The following is a 21,628-nucleotide window of genomic DNA, read 5'->3' on the forward strand; positions in this document are numbered from 1 at the left end:
TCATATGGTCTTTGAGATAATGTAAGCCGAATATCACGTTACTCGAGCGCAGAACAAAGTCGAAGATAGCGCGACACGAAACCACAAACTCGGAAATAATATATAAGATAAAGACCAATGGTCTCTGGTCATTGAACTCAAAAAGGAGCCTATAAAGATTTGATTGTGTTCTATTTTATGAAAGCGTTTGATTTTCTTTCAACTTTCATCACCATTGAGAATGTTAATAAATAGTATGTTGGGATTAGTTTCTTGGTTTATATATCTTTGTTGAGCAGAGATATTTTATGAAATACATTTGTGTTATTTTAAAATTTTGACACTACCAGAAATCATACTGTGTAGGAATAAAGTTAACAATCCATGTGTTAAAACAATGGTAGGAGTAGATGATAAATGGGGGTTCTGGGACGCCCATTCAAATGAATGGGGGGAAAGGGAAAAACTTTCTGACCCAAACCCCAAGAGCTCAAAATAGGAGACTCATTTTCTCCCCACTTATCCCCTTCCCTCCCATACAAGCAAATGTAAAATTGAGACTATGAAAGATTGAGACTTACTGATTAAAGCAGTTTTTTTGTATACCTTGTCGAGGCTCTTGTGAGAGCTAACACACAACGCACAGCAAGGGGGGCATGAGACAAGAGGGACGGGAGTGGGAAGGACAAAACAGTGGGGAACAGAGACATTAGGAGATCTGTGGAAGGGAGAGGGATGGGGCGGGGAACATGGGAAATACAAGATGGACATTACAGGGACTTTCAGGAAGGAAAGCAGGGAATTTGAAGGAGTTGGGCTTGGGTGGATTATCGGGGGTAGAAAAGATCGAGGATTTGGATGGGGATGATAAGAGGTGGTGGTGAACAGCTGTTTTGAAGGCCTGGAAGGAAGAATTAGATTGAATAGAGTGAAGGAGTTTATTCCAAAGGTGGGGAAAAAGAGAAATGAAAGAGTGAAGGTGAGCAGTGATTCGTGATTTTGGAAGTTTTACCAGAAGGGGGTTGTTGGCGGACCTTGAGCACCCTGCGGAAATGTGGTGGGGACAAATCGCAGAGAGAGCAGGGAGGGGGGGCGAGGCTGGAGATGAGACAGTAGAAGACAGAAACACCACCGACCAGCCTGTGGTGAGAGAGTGAGAGGCCCAAAGACTCAGCCTCATTGCGGGAGATGCCAATGATCCGAAATGCCTTGGTTTCCACAGCGTGAAGCTGAGAAAGGTGGGAGGCAGGAGCACCAGCCCAGAGGGGAAAGCAGTACTCCATCAGGCTGCGGACGAAAGCCTTGTAAGTGGTCAGGAGCTCAGGTGGGCCGAGGAAGGACTTTGTCGGCCGAGGAAGCACTTCTTCCCTTTCATATTTTCATTCCACTCAAGGAGCGAACCAACGAGTATTTGTCCATGTTCTACTTTAGGAAATAACTTAATTTTCTTATAACATTCATTTCCATCGAGTATATTCACAAAGAATAACTTGGAACTTGGTTCTTGGTTGAAGTGTCTTTGTTGAGCAGAAATGAAATGATAAACTTCTTTTAATGCTCTTATTTGACCACCTCCTGAGCCACATATCATTTTGAGATTGTAGTGAATTGTTTTTCCATTGCTCAATTTGATAACCATCAAAGTTTTCAGTCCATTCAAGGATATTAATTTTTAGCAGCGTCTCGCGTAGCGAACGCTGTTCATAGAGAGCTCGGCGTTGTTCTTGTTCTTCTTGTTCTGAAGACAAAAGCTTTATATTAGGACTCGGCTCCTTTATATACACGATCTGGATCTCCTTAAATACTAAGCACTTGTACACATCCTTGCATTGACGGTGCCTTTTGAGAGCGTCTATCATGAACTTTTAAATATATTCGGACATTTGCTTTAAAGTTTAGAAAAGTTCACGTTACTATTTAAAGATTATTCCATTTAATATATTGTAATTTCGTAAATACATTATTTATTTTGTAAATACATGATATTTCGTAAATACGTAAATACACTATGACGGGTCTCGCTATTGGCTTAATCAAGGCACGTGACGAAATATCGGAAGTTGTTGTTGTTTTTTTGTTTGTTTTTTTTAGCCGACAGAACCTTTAGGACGCTGCTCTTGGACACATTTGGCCTTGTTTTCTTTACATCCTCCAACTTATTTGTGATTAAATTTACCCACAAGCCACATCCACCCACACAAGCCCCACTCACACAAGCTCCACCCACCCACACAAGCCCCACCCCCCTGTGCACCCCCACCTTTGACCCACCACACCCCTCATCCCACCCCCCACCCTTCCCCAAACACACTCGGGGAGGGGAGGAGAGAGGGATGAGGGGGGTGGTGGGTCGTTGGGGGAGCGCACCAACCATGGGAGATTACACAACAATGGGTTTTTTCGGGTGTGTCTCAAAGGAAATGACTTCGGGCTTTTTTGGCTTGGTTCAGGTGTGAGGGCTGAAATAGAGATTTTATCTTTTCCTTCATTTAAAACTTACTTTTAAATATCTTGTTTTATTAAAAGCTGTTTTTGTTTGCTTTTCGCTAAACTTTGTTCTGTTAGTGTTCTGATGATTTAAGATATAACCATGAGCGACATGGGCACAGAATACTTCCTCATTTTCGCAGCACGACTGTGCTCTTAAAGGCACTTCCAAATTTTACGGAACCGAAGGAGGGATAGTGAACTTCCCTTTCTTTCGTGCTTGAAGAGATAAAGTGAATATAGTCGATGGAAAATAAATGTCTCAATTTTACATTTGCTTGTATGGGAGGGAAGGGGATAGGTGGGGAGGAAGTGCATTTCCCATTTTGAGCTTTTGGAGCTTGAGTCAGAAAGTTTTTCCCTTTCCCCCTATTCATTTGAATGGACGTCCCAGAAACCCCATTTATCATCTACTGGTAGGAGACTGAGCCTGCCAATAATTCATTTTGGCCCAACGCCCATACTTCCTGTTTGTTTTTTGTTGTTTTTTTGCTTGGGCAACCTGCCTACCTGTCTGGCTTAAAATGTTCACTTGAAATATGTTGATATGAAAGAAAGAAATATAATGCTTGGTGTTGTAAACATTGCTCTGGCAAGTGCGGGCATGCTCAGGCTCACCAAAATAACCACACTCCTCACCAATAAACACACCCATATTTTATCACCCTTATAAAAAGCAGATCGCCTGAAAATATTAAAAACCTTTTGGAATATTTGAGATGGCGGACCTTACCGAACTGAGTTGGGATAATTTTCAAATGCCGATGGAGGTAAGATTATCTTTCAATATTTACAGTTTGATTTATGCATAGAATACGACTAGCAGGGGAACCCGGCATCGCCCGGCAATGCCAGGTCCTTCCTCCCACCCCTTCCCTCCCTCCTCCCACCCTGCCCTGACTCCTTCCACCCCCTTCTCCCTCTGACTTTTCAAATAAGCTTTAATTCAGTATAAAATAATTGCCTATTATTTAAATATATTTTACTTACTAAGGGATTTTATGAAATGATAGATATAAGGTACCAGCAAACTTGAAAGGAGAATGTTATTATAACTAAACTGGAATGTTGGTCTAATTCTAAGGAAATGTCCAGATGTATTCACGAAACTCAGATTGCTTCATATTATATATAATTCCCGAGTCTGTTAAGAAGCAGACTGAACTTTCCCCTTCCATTTCACAAATTGTATGTGATCCATCAATGTACCCAAAGGATTTCAGTTTTGATGTCCTTCTCTGCTGGGAGAGATTTTACACATCTGGTCTTGAAATACATGCTACAATCCTTCAAAATTAGGCTGATTGCTGCACAAAAGCTGAAAATGATTTCCACCTGGAAATACATCGACTTGACAAACTGTGGCACCAGCATTTGAAAATAACAAAGAGCTGTGTCTCACTGAACACTAGAAAAGAACTAAAATTCTCCATGTATTTCAGAGATCTGGAACAAGACTGTGTTCTTTTTTTCAGATCCTCCATATGCGCATTTGTATTTGTTTGCTTGTATTTGTTTATGTTGTTTGTTAAATAAATGACTCAAATGTACAGGATGACTTAATAATTTCTTCTACAATTGGCAAGCCAGGCAGGAGAATTAAAGACCTGGAGGAGTGTGGTTGCAGAGTGGGCTGATGGTAAACATGAGCTCACAGATCAGATAAGGTGAGAGAAATTGATCTTTGTGGGTGAGTGTGTGCTGCCAGCTCAATGTACACCTCGTTCTTTGTGCGAAAGGGTTAATATGCTCCAAACTAAAAAAATTGAGCCATTTATTTCTTTGAAACATGTTAGCCTTAACAGATTCCCCTTAACCTTAACGATTCACATGCACATCCTATTCGTAAACTTGTTTCTCCAAAACTGTGATATCCACAACGAGACCTTGATGGAATGTACATCGCAAATTGAGTGCCGTCCATCATGAAAAAAACATCTTGCAGCTTCTTGTGTATGATTTGATCACTACTGTGAATACTAGCAATGCAAATGCTTTCTTAAACATTCACAAGCTTTTGCTGTTTGTTGTCTCTTCCACTGCCATTAATCAGTGCTGCTTGTGAATGGGGTTTTTCACATGTCAATGTGATAAAAAGTAACTACAGGTCCCACCTATCAGTTTCTTTCCTTTCTGCCCTGATGCACATTCATTTGTGTAAGATGACAACGGAAACATTTGACCTGATGGCTGCAATGGAACTATGGATGCAGTCAGCACATCGCTGGTTAAATCAGATCTCCAAGAAGGGTGACCAAAGCACAGCAAGCACATCAGCCCAATTGTTTGAAATGACTGAGGAGGAGGAAGAACATAATAGTGAGTTGGATGAAGATTAAAAAAAATTTGTGAGCACCAAACCATTTCTGCTGGTACTCATTGGAGAACCTAATTTAAAAAAAAATAAAATTGTGTGAACCCCTGATCATAGCTGTCTTCTGTACCAATGGAGATACTATTGTGAGAGATGGTATGAAGAGGTATTAAAATGGTCATATTTGGTCCATAGCAGAACATTTACTAATTGCATATTAGCTGGTTAGTGGAATTCAAGCTATTCCTTTAAAGTGCTTGGAAATGTATTGTTGTGGTTGATGAAATTCGCAAACCACCATTCAGGTCCCTTAGGTGAGATATCTCTGTAAGTATATGTGTAGTTAGGCCCAAACCCGTTGTTTAGAGGGAATAAATGTCATTCATGCGGGCTGCGACCCTTTTAGATAGCCGTTTTTCTTTTACTATCTTTATTTTGGACCAGCCGCCATTACTACCACCACCAACCACGTCTCAACAGCCATCACACAACAACCACCAACCGCAACGCCGCTTCACAACAACAGCCACGACCTTTACCGTCACAACTCGCCCTCGCAACCATCGCATCACCGCCATTTCCGCGCCGCTTGTGGGCACCGATACTGGACTCGTGCAGGGCGCGCACCGAGCAGCGTGTGCAGAAACATCACAGCCTTTCCGAAGAAAACGGATCAAAAAAGACTCACGCCCACTTCTGTTCCGTCCTATCGGCGAGCGTGGGGCGATTTGGCCCCGCCTCCAGGTGCGTTGGAGTGTGGTCGCTATATGCAAATTCATGGATCAAAAAGCATTCACGCCCACTTTTCCTCGGTCCAATGGGGAGCCAGTTAGAGGTGAAGGGTCGGAGGTAAAGGGTCGAAGGTGAAGGAGCGAGGCCACGGGGCATATAAGGGGCCGCGTTCATCAGTCAAGGCAGTCAAGAGTTCGGGGTGAGTGAAGAGTTGGGACGAGTCAAGAGAGGAGTCGGAGAAGGCGGTTGGACGGAGCTGTGGAGAGGTGGCGGTGGCGAAGGCGGTCGAGGGGGTGCTCGTGTCAGAGTTGGGGAGCTGCAGAGGGGAGAGGCCAGCAACGCGACCAAGGTCGTGGTGGAGACGCTCGTCGCGGGACCCTAGACAGGGAGATATCCTCCTTCCCCCGAGCATCAACAACCCCCTCCTGTTTCCCCCCGCGCTGAGATAGTGCGAGAAGGGGGCCCCGTTCCCACCCCATACCAGGCAGTCCCAGCGAGGCCCGCGGAGTCGGGGCGCCACCGCCATTTTGCGGCTCATCATCAGACGGGTAGGCCCGACGCGGTCTCGGCCCCAGGCCCGCCTGCCCCCCCTCATCCTAGAGGGTGGTCCTTTTCTTTTGCTTTGGGTATATGTGTTGTCGGCGCCGTCTGTGAAGTAAAACTGTATAAGTGTTGCCGTGTGCTCGGTAGTCGGTTAGATCTGCATTGTTGCATTTGCTTTTTGTGTATTATTGTGTGTTTCTGCTTCTTTTACATTTGCTTTTGGTGTAATTGTATATGTGTGCTTTCCGTTCATCGCGAAATAAATGTGCTTTATGTTGAACTGTTTTTCCCATTTCGCTTCGTCTTTTCCTTTGTTGAATCTCCATCTTACTTCACGTAAAGGGTTGGTCGTGGGCTAAAACGCCCGATAATTAATCGAACCGTCGAGGCCGACGATAACACCGCTCGGTTATCCCGATAGTACGGAACGGGTCGCTTAAAGTGGCCCGTGTCCGAAGTCGACCTGCGGCGAGGTGCGGTCGCCCGGTCTACCCTCCGTGTGGGTACTTAGGTAGGTCGAATTTGGCGAGCAACCCTATCCCACGCGGGGGCCGATTGGCACAATCGTGGTGAGGCCGAAAGGCCCACCCGTGACTAGTTCCCGGCGTTAGTCCGAGAGGGTCACGACGGGATTGTCCGTCTGGTGGGCGACGTGCCGCGATTCGAGTTACGTGGCCGTTCGCACGCCGGCGGGCGCGAATCCGCAACAGTATTTTAAAGCAAGCCTTCAGTGCTCTTCATGTCTTTGTTCAGCTAGCAGGCTGCACGTCCTTGGGTGTAACTATTTTTGCTTTATCTGCTGACACCCTACATCCCACAGATTCCAGGTTCTGGGAATAACAAGGGTTTTATCAACATGTGTCAGGAATGATTAGTGGCTTAAGTGTAGGAGGGTTTGAATTGCTTGAGGAAAGTTGCTGTGTTGCAAGATCTGGGGTCTGACCGATTCAACTTCCTCGAAGGCCTCGAGGGAGGGGGAAAGGAGCCCACTGCCACATTTATTTCTTTATTTATTTAGTTCTTAGTCCACACTTTTAGTCCACACCCAGTTCCCCTTTAAACTCCAACTAGGGATAGAAGATATTGTTGTGGTTACCAAATTCGCAAACCACCATTCAGGTCCCTTAGGTGAGGTATCTCGGTAAGTACATGTGTAGTTAGGCCCAAACCCGTTGTCTAGTGGGAATACATGTCATTTATGCGTGCTGCGACTCTTCAGGATAGCCGTTTTTCTTTTACTATCTTTAATTTGGACCAACCGCCATGATTACCACCACAATCACAACATCAACCACCAACCACAACGCCGCTTCACCACAACCGCCACGACCTTCCCGTCACACCTCGCAACCGTAGCATCGCCACCGTTCTTGCCCCGCTGTGGGTACCGGTGTTGGACTCGTGCAGGGCGCGCGTCGAACAGCGTGTACAAAATCACGGATTTTGTGCTTCAAAAACGGATCAAAAACGACACACGCCCACTTTTTGCCATCCAATCGGTGAGCGAGGGGCGAATTGGCCCCGCCCCCAGGGCGATCGATATATGCAAATTTATGGATCAAAAAGCCTTCACGCCCACTTTTTCTCGGGCCAATGGGGAGCGAGGTGAAAGGTCGAAGGGAGGGGGTCAAAGATGAGAGGGCGAAGCTACAGGGCGGATAAAAGGACCGTGTTCGTCAGTAGACGAGGAGAGTCCAGAGGCGGAGAGTAGGAGAGGAGGAGAGTCGGAAACAGAGAGTCAAGACTTCGCGGGCGGTGGAGCTGCTCGTCGTGTGCGTTGGAGTCGGAACGGAGGGGACGGAGCTGTGGAAAGGCGGCGACACCAGACGAGGGGGTGCTCGCGTCGTGCAGGGAGCTGCACCCGAGGGAGGCCGACAGCGCGACCTGGCCGAGGTGGAGACGCTCGTCGCGGGATAATAAAGATCCTCTATACCCCGAGCATCAGCAACCCCCTCCTGTTTCCCCCCGCGCTGAGATAGTGCGACCAAGGGGGCCCCTTTCCCACCCCCTACCAGACACTGTCCGCGAGGCCCGCGGAGTTGAGGAGCCATCGCCGCTCCGCGTCTCATCACCAGACGGGTAGGCCGACCCGGTCTCGGCCTCAGGCCCGCCTCATCCTTGAGGGTATTTCTTTTCCTTGGTTTTGGGTATGTGTTGTCGGCGCCGTCTGTGAAGTAGAATTGTATAAGTGTTGCTGTGTGCTCGGTAGTCGGTATTAACTCTGCATTGTGTTTTCGCTTTTATATTTGCTTTTTGTGTAAATTGAATTGTGTTTTTCTTTTCTGTGTGCTTTTGGTGGAATTGTATATGTGTGCTTCCCGTGTGCCGCGAATAAATGTGCTTTGTGTTGAACTGTTTCCCGCTTCGCATCGTCATTTCTTTCTTTGAATCCTCATCTTGCTTCACGTAAAGGGTTGGTAGTGGGCTGAATACGCCCGATAATTAATCGAACCGTCGAGGTCGACGAATAACACCGCTCGGTTATCCCGATAGTACGGAACGGGTCGCTTAAGTGGCCCGTGTCCGAAGTCGACCTGCGGCGAGGTGCGATCGCCCGGTCTACCCTCCGCGTGGGTACTTAGGTAGGTCGAATTTGGCGAGCAACCCCATCCCACGCGGGGGCTGATTGGCTCGATCGCGGTGAGACCGAAAGGTCCACCCGTGACTGGTTCCCGGCGTTAGTCCGAGAGGGTCACGACTGGATTGTCCGTCCGGTGGGCGACGTGCCGCGATTCGAGTTACGTGGCCGTCAGCACGCCGGCGGGCGCGAATACCGCAACAATATACAAGTGTGAGCTTGTAGTGTGAACTTAATGTGAACTCCGGAGGCTCTTAAAGAAGGGGTCGTTGCGCCACATTCCGCATGCATTGTGCTATCTTCTGAAATAAACCGTATTATTCGAGAATCCTCATTCGACTCTGTCATCATACTCGGCCGGGTGAAAGAGTCACCACAACTACCATCACTATCATAATCCCCAAAATCTTCAGTTGTCTAATGACTCATTTATTGAGATGGGGGGGGGGGAGGAGAATTAATAATAAAAAAAAGAGTTGAAAATTATATCTTAAGCGAAAAAATATCTATAAAAAGAGCCGAGTGAAAAATACATACAAGAAAAATCATAAAGACTGCAAATATAACAATCACTTATGAACACTCACACACAAGAAGAATGAAGGATACTTGATTGAAAGCACTGATGAAGCATTTACAGGTCATATAAAAGAAGAACATTTTGGTTTAAAACTCTAGAACAAAAATCGATAACCGAATCACGCCTTAAAATTCGCTCACAAATCTAAACTTAAGCTCTGAATAATCAAAATTAATTCGGTAGTAAATTTAAAAATACCGTGATCTATCTATCCATCTCTCTAATTAGGTAGTAAAAAAGCTATCTTAATTGTAAATTTAAAATTACAAAAACACAAAATGAAGAAACCAAAGAGGAGGAAGTTTACATGAGAACAAAATACCGTGAACTGATAACATCCCCTCAAGAGTTTTATGAAAAAGGTCATGTTTTGGATGAGCTTCAGAGATATCAATGAGGTGATGATGAAAATACTATGAAGAAAGTGGATTTAACTTGAATAAAATTATTTTTTGGATATACACATCATGAAGTCAAATCCTCTTCATGCTTCTTTATATTATCATATTGATTTGGCAGGAGAAATAAAATTTAAAAAGGCAGTCGTTAATGTTCAAAACAAAGATAAGTGTTTTCTCTGGTCCGTTCTCGCTCAAAATAACTACATGGACAACTTTGACAGATTAATGAAACACAACTCCCTCCTTAAGAGTGCTTTTATAACAAACTTAACAAAAGTCATATTGATGATAAAGAATATCAACATGCACAAAATATCAGGAATATGTGCAATATCAAAACCCTCGGTGAATACCATGACCTCTATCTCAAGACCGATGTTTTGTTAACCGATATATTCAAAACCTTTCGAGAAATCTGTCAGAATAAGGATTCATAAGGATTAGACCAAGCTCAATTTTATACAGCAACCGGTCTGGCTTGGAGTGCTATGTTGAAGATGAGTAAAATAACCTCTCAAGTTAATATCAGATGTGGATATGTTGTTGGTTATTGAGAAAGATAAAAGAGGTGGAATATCACAAGTCTGTTCAAAGAGATATGCTAAAGCAAATAACAAATAATTATCTCCCAGATTAAAACCCCTCCAAAGATGATTCCTATCTCATGGACAATGTCTCAAGCTTTACCATATGGAGGTCTCAAATGGGTAAAAGAGAAACATTATGGAAGTGTTGCAAAATATCATGAACTCTACTTTTAAATAATTCGATGAATCAATAGTTGGATATTATTTTGAATTGGATTTAAAATATCCAGAAGAAATCCATAACAAACAGAAAGACTTGCCATTTGCTCCAGAAACATAAACACCTAAAGAAGAGTGGTTAAGTGATTATCAGCAATCATTTATGACTACAAATTATCATATACCAACAGAAAAATAAATCACCGCACTACATGACAAAGAAAATTACATGCTACGTCAAATAAACTTGAGACAATATCTATCGGTTGGTTTAATGATAAAGAAATTCATAGAATTTTAAAGTTCAATCAAAGTCATGTGATGAAAAAGTATATCGATTTCAAAACGAAGAAAAAGTATATCGATTTCAATTCAATCGGATGAAAGTTGACAATTTTACGGAACCTCGACCATTAACGTTTTCACGTTATAACAATAGGCTTCCAGCTAATGCAGGATGTTATGTTTTGTGAAGATCAGAGTAAAATTGCGACCTGCCAGTGAATGACAAAGGCAGACAGACAAACAGAATAAGAGAGCAGACCAACCAATATACTTGTGAATCTTGGATTTTCACAAGTAACAAGTAAACACAGTGTGATGTGTTCTCTGCATAACTCGGCTTACCTTCCATCAGATGAGCAACGTTGCTGGAATCCTTGGAAGGAGAATCACATGGTTCCTGCTTCACAGGTAACCAGGGATATGTCATCAAAGTGTCCCGAGAAGTCTGAAGAAAGTTTGTTTGGAATGTTTCTGACTTCACCACATGAGCTGTACCTGCAACCCACGTGAAGATCTTTTGTGTATACTCCAGAAGGAATCTGTATTATCACCACTCACGGTCTACCATACGAAGATTTTTTGTTGTTGTTCAAACTTTTGGTGATTGAGCAGTAATCATCAACCAAGTCAGACTCCACCTGTACTTCCACAATAAAATCTGAAAATAACATCTCATTCAAAATCAACCTCAAGGAGCATTTATGGAAAGAAAAATGGTGCCATTGTTGTGATGTCGCCAGAACCCAGAGTATCCCAGGAACTGGTGGCACTTCCCCCAAGCTCAGTGGATGCGTTAAGTTTTTGTCTCGTTAGTATGTCAGTATGTCCGTGTGTGTGTGTGTGTGTGTGTGTGTGTGTGTGTGTGTGTGTATGTATGTGTGTGTATGTGTGTGTGTGTATATGTGTGTGCTGCATTACGAGCCTTCGACCTTGTATTTAAAAATATATATAATTTATGGTGCTTACAAACAAACTCATAATATAAATTTGCAGTTTCCTGCGGTGTTATAGCTCTTCTTCTCTTCTCTGAGTGACCGACTTCAAAAATTAAGTGAACCATTCCGGATTTGTCTCTGTTTCTGTCGATTGTTGTCTACTTTTGTTTGTTGTTTATATCATTTGCTCATTGCCATGTCTTTTGTGTGCAGCCTGCTTGGTTCTTTTGATATGTGTCTTCAGCTTATATATGCCTGGTGTTGGCTTAGTGGTTCGGGTGGCGGGCTTTGGATCCTATGGTCCTGAGTTCAAATCCCATTCAGCTGTTGAATTAATACCAGGTGGGGTTAACTTGGCCTATCATCCTTCCGAGGTCGGCAAAATGAGTGCCAGCATGCTGGTATCCTGTGTCGGGGTGGCGACCCGTCGAGGATTGTGCCCAGTAGCCAAGGAGACTACTTAAGCAGCACCAACGCTGTGCACAGAGAATGGTCCCAATCTCCTCCTCTCCTTAGACCTACCAATTTCCCCCCTGACATGTACATTCATTTGTTGCGCTTTCCACCCATCGCCCTCACTATCCTAATTCCCACCGGAAAGAGGGTACAAGACAAGAAAGGAGGCAGTAGAAGACAGAGAGACCACCGACCAGTCTGCTACGTGAAAGTGCTATGCCCAGGGACTCAGCTGCTCTGCCACACTTGCACATCCTCTTTCTGCTCTGTTCACTCTATCATTTTACCTCGGTCCCCTTCCATCTACTTGGAGGTCAGCCAAAATCACTACAATTACACAAACATGGTGCAAAATCAGATCCTATTACAGGCCGATTAATACATGTACATTTATAAGCAAAGTTATGGAATCCATAAACGCAGTTGACGTCAAATCCTTGCTTTTGTCGAACCTCCTGATCTGAGATGATCAGTTTGGATTCATACCCGGTAACTCCACCCTGGACATGCTGCTTCTCCCAATATTAGATGGAGAACCTCAATCTCAGACATGAGATCATGGCCGTCTCTCTGGAACTGTCTCGAGCATTTCATAGTACGGCACTTTACATTGCTTTCCAAACTCTACCTCCATCATCCAAGGTCCTCTCCTCTCTTGACTTACTATCTCTTCCACTATATCCATATTCTAGTTCCTCCATGAGCCTCGACTTCCTCGACCATGAAAAAGTGTCAATTCTCCAGCTGGTGTTTATTTTTCAATCTCCTGAAAAATACATTTTTCTAACCAACTTGGAAAAGTAAACCCGATGATCTGACCTTCTGATGGTCAATATCTGGCATCTGAAAATCCAGGTGGAGGAAAAATAGATTTTGTTGATCTCACCCATGTGTCAGATAATCACTTCACCAACAGTTAATAACTCATCTGATAACTGGGATGTAAATATTTGCTTGTATTTCCTTATATCTGAACTGCATGTTCCTTTCAAAGCTTGTTTTAGGGGGGGAAATGCATTAGGAGCTATCTACAAAGTATGTATGCTGAAGTGACTGAATATTTGATGAACTTACCCCCGGGGTTTTTTGGGGGAGCAATCAAGGCAGCGGCTTGTTGCCTATGCACCACCCAGATAAAAGAACGTCTCAGAAGAAGGTGTTGCACATGGTTGACACTTTGGCCTTTCACCAGCCAGATTCGCTGATTTTGGCCTATTTTGTTGTCATTTGGCCGACAAAAAAAAGTTGGCAAATCCTTTTTTTTGGTCGTTTTAAAAAAAATAAAAATAAAAACTTGGGCTTTTTTATTTCTTGCCAAAAGGTTAAATTCCTTTTGGCCTTTTCTGGCCAGTTTGTGACTTCAGCTGATCTCTCGGTGACCATAGCCAATCAGAGCCACGAGTACAAAGCGCCCCTTTCCCACCTGTATGAGTAAATGTCCCATATGCACAAGTGTAATGGCCGCAAGCACTGGTACTATCCCAGCGCGCATGCACATGTTTGATGGGTCACATGTCGCAATCGTGGTGTGCCATTCCAAATATGGACTTCACGGCAAAATATGGACGTGGCCAGATATTTGAAGCAATAGATTTCAAAGTATTTGATTCGGAAGTGCGAGCTTTGAGAACTTTTCTACAAATCAACCTGCTGCAACCACGAACCACATGGTTGGCCCGTCGGCCTCCTCCACTCATGAGGCGCCGTCGCTGGTGAGCACGATTCCCTTGTCAGGTCAGACCAGATTAGATCTGTGACTTGCGACAGGTACCATGTAAACCGAGACTAACCTGTTCCATAGTCGGGTTGTTGGCGATTAAACCGTCTCCCCCACCTGGTTTCCTGGTGAGGAGGGTGTATGGATATGGAAACTCAGCAGGATTAAAAACAAAACCTGTCAAAGGGCAGAGCAACTACTTGTGAGCCAACGGTCATCCATATCAAGCACCCAACTGTGTCTGCGGACGTCCTCCTGCAGTTAGGTTACTTTTTTATGAGGTTGGTGGCAGGATTTGCACTTCGGCCATCTTAAAACCCTTCACTCCGCAAAAAAAAAAAAAACCAACTGAAAACCCATTCCATGGGAGTATCTCTTGTGCAGCTGCCCTTCGCAGAGCGGCTCACCGGATGACGGGATTGGTGTAAAGCCTTTGGGACCCCCACTCTTTGATAATGGGAGGAAAAACACAGGCTAACCTTCCTGGGTGAGATTGCGTAAGTGTGTGTCAGGGTGGTGCTGAGGTGTTGTCCACCAGACAGCAGTCTCCTTGGGTTCACCTGAGGCGGTCATTCTGGTGGGTGCCTGGAATGTCCCATCCCTAAGAGAGGATGATCACCTGTCTCTGTTATCATCTGAGCTCAAGGTCATTTGACCTGACCTGACAAGAGAATCGTGCTATCACTCCTTGGGTGTTGTTTCCCTGGCAACTGTATTTACTCCGACTGAGACGAGTGATCTCACAGTGAAGGACGCATTCTCTGCTACGCTCGAGTCTGTGGTTGATCAGTGCCCCAGACGAGATACTCTTCTCGTCTTGAGGGATTTCAATGCATCGACTCAAACTGATAGGGATGGTTATAAGACGTGTGTTGGTCCCCATGGGTCTGAAACTGTGAACCAGAATAGCACTAAGTTCCTTGACTTTGCAAGAAGTCATGGATTAGGGTGGCTGGTTCATGGTTTCAGCGCCCACAAGCTCATCGCTGGACTTGGTATTCCAACGCTGGTGTTATGGCAAAGGAGATTGACCATGTGGTCGTTGATGGTCGCTGGAGGATGATCCAGAACTGCAGGTTCCACCGGAGTGCTCAGTTCCTCAATACCGACCACAGGCTTATTTGCAGCAACTCTGAAGTTTCCGCTTAAATCCGGGAGAAGGGTACTACCATCCCAGCCTAGGCTGGATGTTGGCAAGCTAAAGGATGAGAGGGTAGCTGAGGAGTTTGCAAACGGGCCGAGTGGGGAAGTTGGGGGGGGGTCTGGGTGCTTTGGGGATCCTGAAGAGTTGTGGAGTACCTTCAAGACCACCATCCTTAAAGCTGCCGGTGGATGTCTTGGAACTCACGGAAGGGCAGAGAAGAATGTTGTCTCTTAAAGGATACTGGATACCATTGACCACAGTCTCAGGGCCAGGCTTAATTGGCAGAGCTGAGCTGTTCAGGGAGTTGAGGCTTCAAACTGTACGTGCACTGAGGGTGGACAAGGAGGCCTTTGTGCGAAGAATCTGTGAGGGGTAGAGCATCACCTGTGGTCAAGCGATTCTCATCCTGCTTACATGGGAATTCGTGCATTGCGTTCCTCCAAGCCCATCCCTTGGTGTACTGCAATTAGAGCGGAGGGGGATGGGCTCTTGACAGAGGAGTCCGAGGTGAAGGCCCGCTGGGAGGGTTACTTTGAGCGGCTGAACCAAGTTGATCCACCAGTTGTTGAATTGGATGTCAGGGGTGTTACAATCCTGATTGCTGACCCTCCAATTAACTGTGGTCCACCGTAGTTTGTGGAAACACAGGCTGTGGTGATCCACTTGAAATGGGGTAAAGCGCCAGGGATCTGTGGCATCCATGCTGAACTTCTCCAGGCTGGTGGAAATGCTGTACTCACATCGTTGCATGCAGTTTTGTGCTCTGCCTGAAACACAGGCATCATCCCAACTAACTGGAAGAGGGGCCTTGTTGTCCCTCTCTGGAAAGGGAAGGGTGATTGCCAGAACTGCAACAATTACCAAGGTCTTTGCTCATTTAATTCTTGAAAGGGGTCGCCACCATCTGCTTGAGCACCAGCACCCAGAGCAGTCAGTCTTTACACCAAAGAGGTCAACGATTGACCGTATCCTTGCTCTTCGGGTCCTCACCGAACACAGATGAGAGTTTCAGTGGAGGCTGCTTGCAGCCTATGTTGATCTCTGTAAAGCATTCGATTCAGTGCATCGGGATGCCCTCTGGAATATTCTTGGTCTTCGTGGGGTGCCACCAAAACTCATCAATCCTCTGGCTGAACTATACTCTGGTACTGAGAGTGCTGTGAGATGTGGTGGTACCATCTCTGACTTATTTCTAGTTGTTACTGGAGTTTGTCAGGGGTGTGTGCTGGCCCCCACACTTTCCAACACTTGTATGGACTGGATTCTCGGAAGGATGTCGGAGAAATCAAGCTGCGATGCATTGTTATTCCCGCGCTTTCGAAGAAAAGCGGGAATATTGTGATTGTCTCCGCTGTCCGTCCGTACGTCCGTCTGTCTTACCCTGTAACTCCTCCTACACCGTTTGAAATAGGAACTTGAAACTTTTGGACATAGTAGATATATGTATGGGGAAGTGCACAACACTGTCGGATTTTTGATATGACCCCCAGGGGACGGGCCAGAGGGGGTGGGGTCATGCGGGCTGATAAAAAGAAAAAATTTCACCTAGCGTTAATGGGACAAAGCAGTGCGCACGGGAATATGCGATGGTGTGCCATCGACAACGTAGTTCTAGTTTGGGAATGTCAAGATCTCTGAGCTTGATTTCGCAAATGATGCAGTCATCTTTGCGGAGACTGGATATCCTTTTGGGTGCTGTCGAGGTGCTGAATGAGCAGTCGAAAGAACTGGGACTATGGGTTTCCTGGGTCAAAACCAAGATCCAGGCTTTCAATGACATCTTGGATGCTGCTGTCCTGTCTGTGCCTGTTTGTGGTAAGGATGTTGAGGTCGTGGAGAGATTCACTTACCTTGGCAGTGATATTCATGTCTCTGCTGGCTGTGAGCCAGAGGTCAATAGACGTCTGGGTCGGGCCTGGGGAGTCATGGATTAAATGAATCATGGGATGTGGCGCTGCCGATACCTGTGCAGGAGGACAAAAGTCCGAGTCTTCAGATCATTGGTGCTTCCAGTCCTGCTCTATGGATATGAGACTTGGATTCTGACCAGGGATCTCACAGAGACTTAATTCCTTTGATATTCAGAGAATCCTTGGCTTTGTGTCCAACGAGCGGTTGCTGAGAGAGACTCGGATGAGATTTGTTACCTGCATAGTCCGTGAGCGTCAGTTGGGGCTGTATGGACATGTGGCTCATTTTCCTGACGCTGATCCTGCTCAGTTTGCGGACGTCCTCCTGCAGTTGGGTTACTTCTTATTAGGAGGTTGGTGGCAGGATTTGCACTCTGGCCACCGTAAAACCCTTCATTCCGCAAAACGCAAAAACGCAAAAAAATCTGAAAACCCACTCCGTGGGAGTACCTCCTGTGCAGTTTCCCTTCGCAGGGCAGCTTACCGGATGACGGGATTGGGGCAAAGCCTTCGGGACCCCAATCTATGATGAGAGGAGGGAAACCACGGGGTTCCTGGGTCAGATTGCGGGAGAGTGTGTCGGAGTGGTGCTGAGGTGTCGTCCACCAGACGGCGGTCTCCTTGGGTTAACCTGAGGTGGTCCCTTCGGGTGGGTGCCTGGAATGTCCTATCCCGAAGAGAGGATGATCACGTGTCTCTGTTATCATCTGAGCTCAAGCGTTTAGACATCGGGATTGCAGCTCTCTCTGAGGTTCGGAGACCGGATTGCGGCGAGATAATGGTGGGTGGTTACACCTACTATTGGTCTGGTCGCTCTGATGGTTACCATACCCAAGGAGTTGCTGTAGCTGTGTCCAATAAGCTGACCCCAATGATAATTGAGGTAACACCGGTCAACGAGCGTATTATGAGATTAAGGATTCGTCACTCCTTAGGTGTCATTTCCCTGGTCTCTGTTTATGCTCCGACTGAGGCGAGTGATCTCACCGTGAAGGATGCATTCTACGCCACACTCGAGTCTGTGGTTGATCAGTGCCCCAGACGAGATACACTTCTAGTCTTGGGGGATTTCAATGCACGACTGGAACTGATAGGGATGGTTATGAGGTGTGTGTTGGTCCCCATGGGTCAGGAACTATGAACCAGAATGGCACTAAGTTCCTTGACTTTGCAAGAAGTCATGGACTTAGGGTGGCTGGTTCATGGTTTCAGCGCCCACAAGCTCATCGCTGGACTTGGTATTCCAATGCTGGCGGTGTGGCAAAGGAGATTGACCATGTCCTCATTGACGGTCGTTGGAGGATGATCCAGAACTGCAGGGTCTACCGGAGTGCTCAGTTCCTCAATACTGACCACAGGCTTGTTGTAGCAACTCTAAAGCTGCACCTTAAATCCTGGAGAATGGTACCATCCCAGCCTAGGTTGGATGTTGGCAAGCTCAGGGATGAGAGAGTAGCTGAGGAGTTTGCGAACAGGCTGAGTGGACACTTGGGGGGTCTGGGTGCTTTGGGGGGTTCTGAAGAGTTGTGGAGCGCCTTCAAGACCACCGTCCTTGATGTTGCCGGTGGATGTCTTGGAGCTCACCGCAGGGCAAAGAAGAATTTTGTCTCTCAAGGGACACTGGATAACATTGACCAGAGTCGCAGGGCCAGGCTGAATGGCAGAGCTGAGCTGTTCAGGGAGCTGAGGCGTAAAACTGTACGTGCACTGAGGGTGGACAAGGAGGCCTATGTGCGAGGAATCTGTGAGGGGGTAGAGCATCACCTGTGGACAGGTGATTCTCGTCCCGCTTACAGGGGAATTCGCGCATTACGTTCATCCAAGCCCATCCCTCGGAGCACTGCAGTTCGAGCAGAGAGTGGTAGGCTCTTGACAGAGGAGTCCGAAGTGAAGGCCCGCTGGGCCGGTTACTTTGAGCGGTTGTACCAGGCTGATCCCCCAGCTGTCGAGTTGGACGTCAAGGGTGTTACAATCCCTGTTGCTGACCCTCGAATCAACTGTGGTCCACCTACGCTTGTGGAAACACGGGCTGCGGTGAACCAGTTGAAACGGGGCAAAGCTCCAGGGATCTTTGGCATCCATGCCAAACGTCTCAAGGTTGGTGGAAATGCTGCACTCGTGTCGTTGCATGCAGTTTTGTGCTCTGCCTGGAACACAGGCATCATCCCAACTGACTGGAAGAGGGGCCTTGTTGTCCCTCTCTGGAAAGGGAAGGGTGATCGCCAAGACTGCAACAACTACCGAGGGGTGACGCTGCTCTCAGTGCCGGGCAAGGTCTTTGCTCGGATAATTCTTGACAGGGTTCGCCACCATCTGCTTGAGCACCAGCGTCCAGAGCAGTCAGGCTTTACACCAAAGAGGTCAACGATTGACCGTATCCTTGCCCTTCGTGTCCTCACCGAACGCAGACAAGAGTTTCGGCAGGGGCTGCTTGCAGCCTGTGTTGATCTCTGTAAAGCGTTCGATTCAGTGAATCGGGATGTCCTCTGGAGGATTCTTGGTCTTCGTGGGGTGCCACCAAAACTGATCGATCTGATGTCTGAACTCTACTCTGGTACTGGGAGTGCTGTGAAGTGTGGTGGTGCCATCTCTGACTTATTTCCAGTTGTTACTGGAGTTCGTCAGGGATGTGTACTGGCCCCCACACTTTTCAGCACTTGTATGGACTGGATTTTAGGGAGGATGTCGGAGAGATCAAGTTGCGGTGCATCGTTTGGGAATGTCAAGATCTCGGACCTTGATTTTGCAGATGATGGAGTCATCTTTGCGGAGACTTTAGACATCCTTTTGCGGGCCCTCGAGGTGCTGAATGAGGAGTCGGAGCCGCTGGGATTACGGGTTTCTTGGGTCAAAACTAAGATCCAGGCTTTCGGTGACATCTTGGATGCTGCTGTCCTGTCTGTGTGTTTGTGGTGAGGATGTTGAGGTCGTGGAGAGATTCACTTACCTTGGCAGTGATATTCATGTCTCTGCTGGCTGCGAGTCAGAGGTCAATAGACGTCTGGGTCGGGCCTGGGGAGTCATGGATTCACTGGATCATGGGGTGTGGCGCTGCCGGTACCTGTGCGGGAGGACGAAAGTCCGAGTCTTCAGGTCCTTGGTACTTCCAGTCTTACTCTATGGATGCGAGACTTGGACTCTGACCAAGGATCTGAGATGGAGACTTAATTCCTTTGGTACCAGGTGTCTTCGGAGAATCCTTGGCTATCGCTGGTCGGATTTTGTGTCCAACGAGCGGTTGCTGAGAGAGACTTGGATGAGATTTGTTACCTGCATAGTCCGTGAGCGTCAGTTGCGGCTGTATGGACATGTGGCTCGTTTTCCTGACGCTGATCCTGCTCACCAGATTCTCTCAGCGAGGGAGTCTCATGAGTGGAAGAGACTAGTGGGCCGACCACGTGCCTCGTGGTTGCAGCAGGTTGACCATCATCTCAAGGAGATTGGGATGGGCCTGGCATCTGCCTGGGGGATGGCCAGACGGAGGCCCCTGGAGTACCGGCGGAAAGTGGACGCAGCAACGCGCTGTTCTGGCACATGCTCCCATACCTGACCTGACCAGATCCTGCTCACCAGATTCTCTCAGCGAGGTAATCTCGTGAGTGGAGGAGGCCAATGGGCTGACCACGTGCCTCGTGGTTGCAGCAGGTTGACCATCATCTCAAGGAGATGGGGATGGGTGAGGCATCTGCCTGGGGGATGGCCAGAGGGAGGCCCCTAGAGTACCGGCGGAAAGTGGACGCAGCGACGCGCTGCTCCGGCGCATGCTCCCATACCTATCCCTATCCCTATCCCTATCCCTATCCCTATCCCTATCCCTATCCCTATATCTCTCTCTCTCTCTCTCTCTCTCTCTCTCTCTCTCTCTCTCTCTCTCTCTCTCTCTCTCTCTCTCTCTCTCTCTCGTGCAGTCTTGGGCTGCTGGTTGCATCATTGGTTGGGATGCGGCTGTGCCACTGATGCAGTGTCTCCCTCACCAGTACACTGGTACTCATTTTGCCGACCTCGGAAGGATGACAGGCTGAGTCAACCTTCTGGTACATTTAATTCAGCGGCCAACGGGGCTTGAACTCAGGACCCTAGGATCCCAAGCCACCACCCTCACCACCAATCCAACACTGGGCTTGCTCCCATACCTGACATGACCTGACGTTCCCATCAATTTGAGAACTTTTCGAAGCGATTTGGCTCAGACAGCCGAAAACAAAACAAAACATGGAAACCTGGTGTTGCACGCTTGAAACATGATTGCCTGTCAGGGGAGGACACTGTGAGTTTACTTGTGTGGCGCACAGCACGGATCCCGTACGGGATCCACAACAAGGTAAACAGAACTTCACGGTAAATAAGAACGTCACCTACCGGGTCCCAACTCCGCGTTCTCGGATGGACCGACCCTCGACCCATGGACCACGTGAGAACCTCCCGGACTGAGCGCGTTTCCTCCATCGGAGCAGCTCGGGGATCCAGAGGGGTTCGCGGTGTGCTCCTCACCGGAGACATCTCGGTTCATAACGTACAGTGCAGTACAGTGCAGTGCAGTACAGTGCAGTGCAGTACAGTGCAGTGCAGTACAGTACAGTGCACTACAGTACAGTGCCGTACAGTGCGGTACAGTGCAGTGCGGTACAGTACAGTGCACTACGGTACAGTTCCGTACAGTGCAGTACAGTGCAGTGCAGTGCAGTACAGTGCAGTACGGTACAGTCGACCAACAGCGTGTTTGGACAGTGCGCTCCAGCTATTATTCAAGCGCTTATTTAAAACGAGCAGAGTACCCGCTCTCCAGGCGATCTTGGTCCAAGCATGTATACCCTTTATTTG

The 21,628-nt window shown here is 47.0% G+C and overlaps 1 protein-coding gene across 1 annotated transcript in view; it reads right to left on the minus strand.

The window, feature by feature from the left end:
- Positions 1 to 21,628, minus strand: part of LOC147009530 (uncharacterized) — a 51,002-nt gene that overhangs the window by 29,233 nt on the left and 141 nt on the right. Inside the window, exons 1-2 of the mRNA XM_085861278.1 lie at positions 21,167 to 21,628; positions 10,988 to 11,140 (exon numbers count right to left, since the gene is read on the minus strand). The exon at positions 21,167 to 21,628 is cut by the window's right edge and continues 141 nt beyond it. Of these exons, the coding sequence (XP_085717404.1) occupies positions 10,988 to 11,140; positions 21,167 to 21,317 (304 nt within the window). The 5' untranslated portion in view covers positions 21,318 to 21,628. The remainder of the gene's footprint in view (positions 1 to 10,987; positions 11,141 to 21,166) is intronic.

Source organism: Eptatretus burgeri, chromosome 17 (genome assembly GCF_056783735.1).
Source record: "Eptatretus burgeri isolate ZD-2024b chromosome 17, Ebu_testis_v1, whole genome shotgun sequence".
In the NCBI taxonomy this organism is placed as follows: Eukaryota; Metazoa; Chordata; class Myxini; order Myxiniformes; family Myxinidae; genus Eptatretus; species Eptatretus burgeri.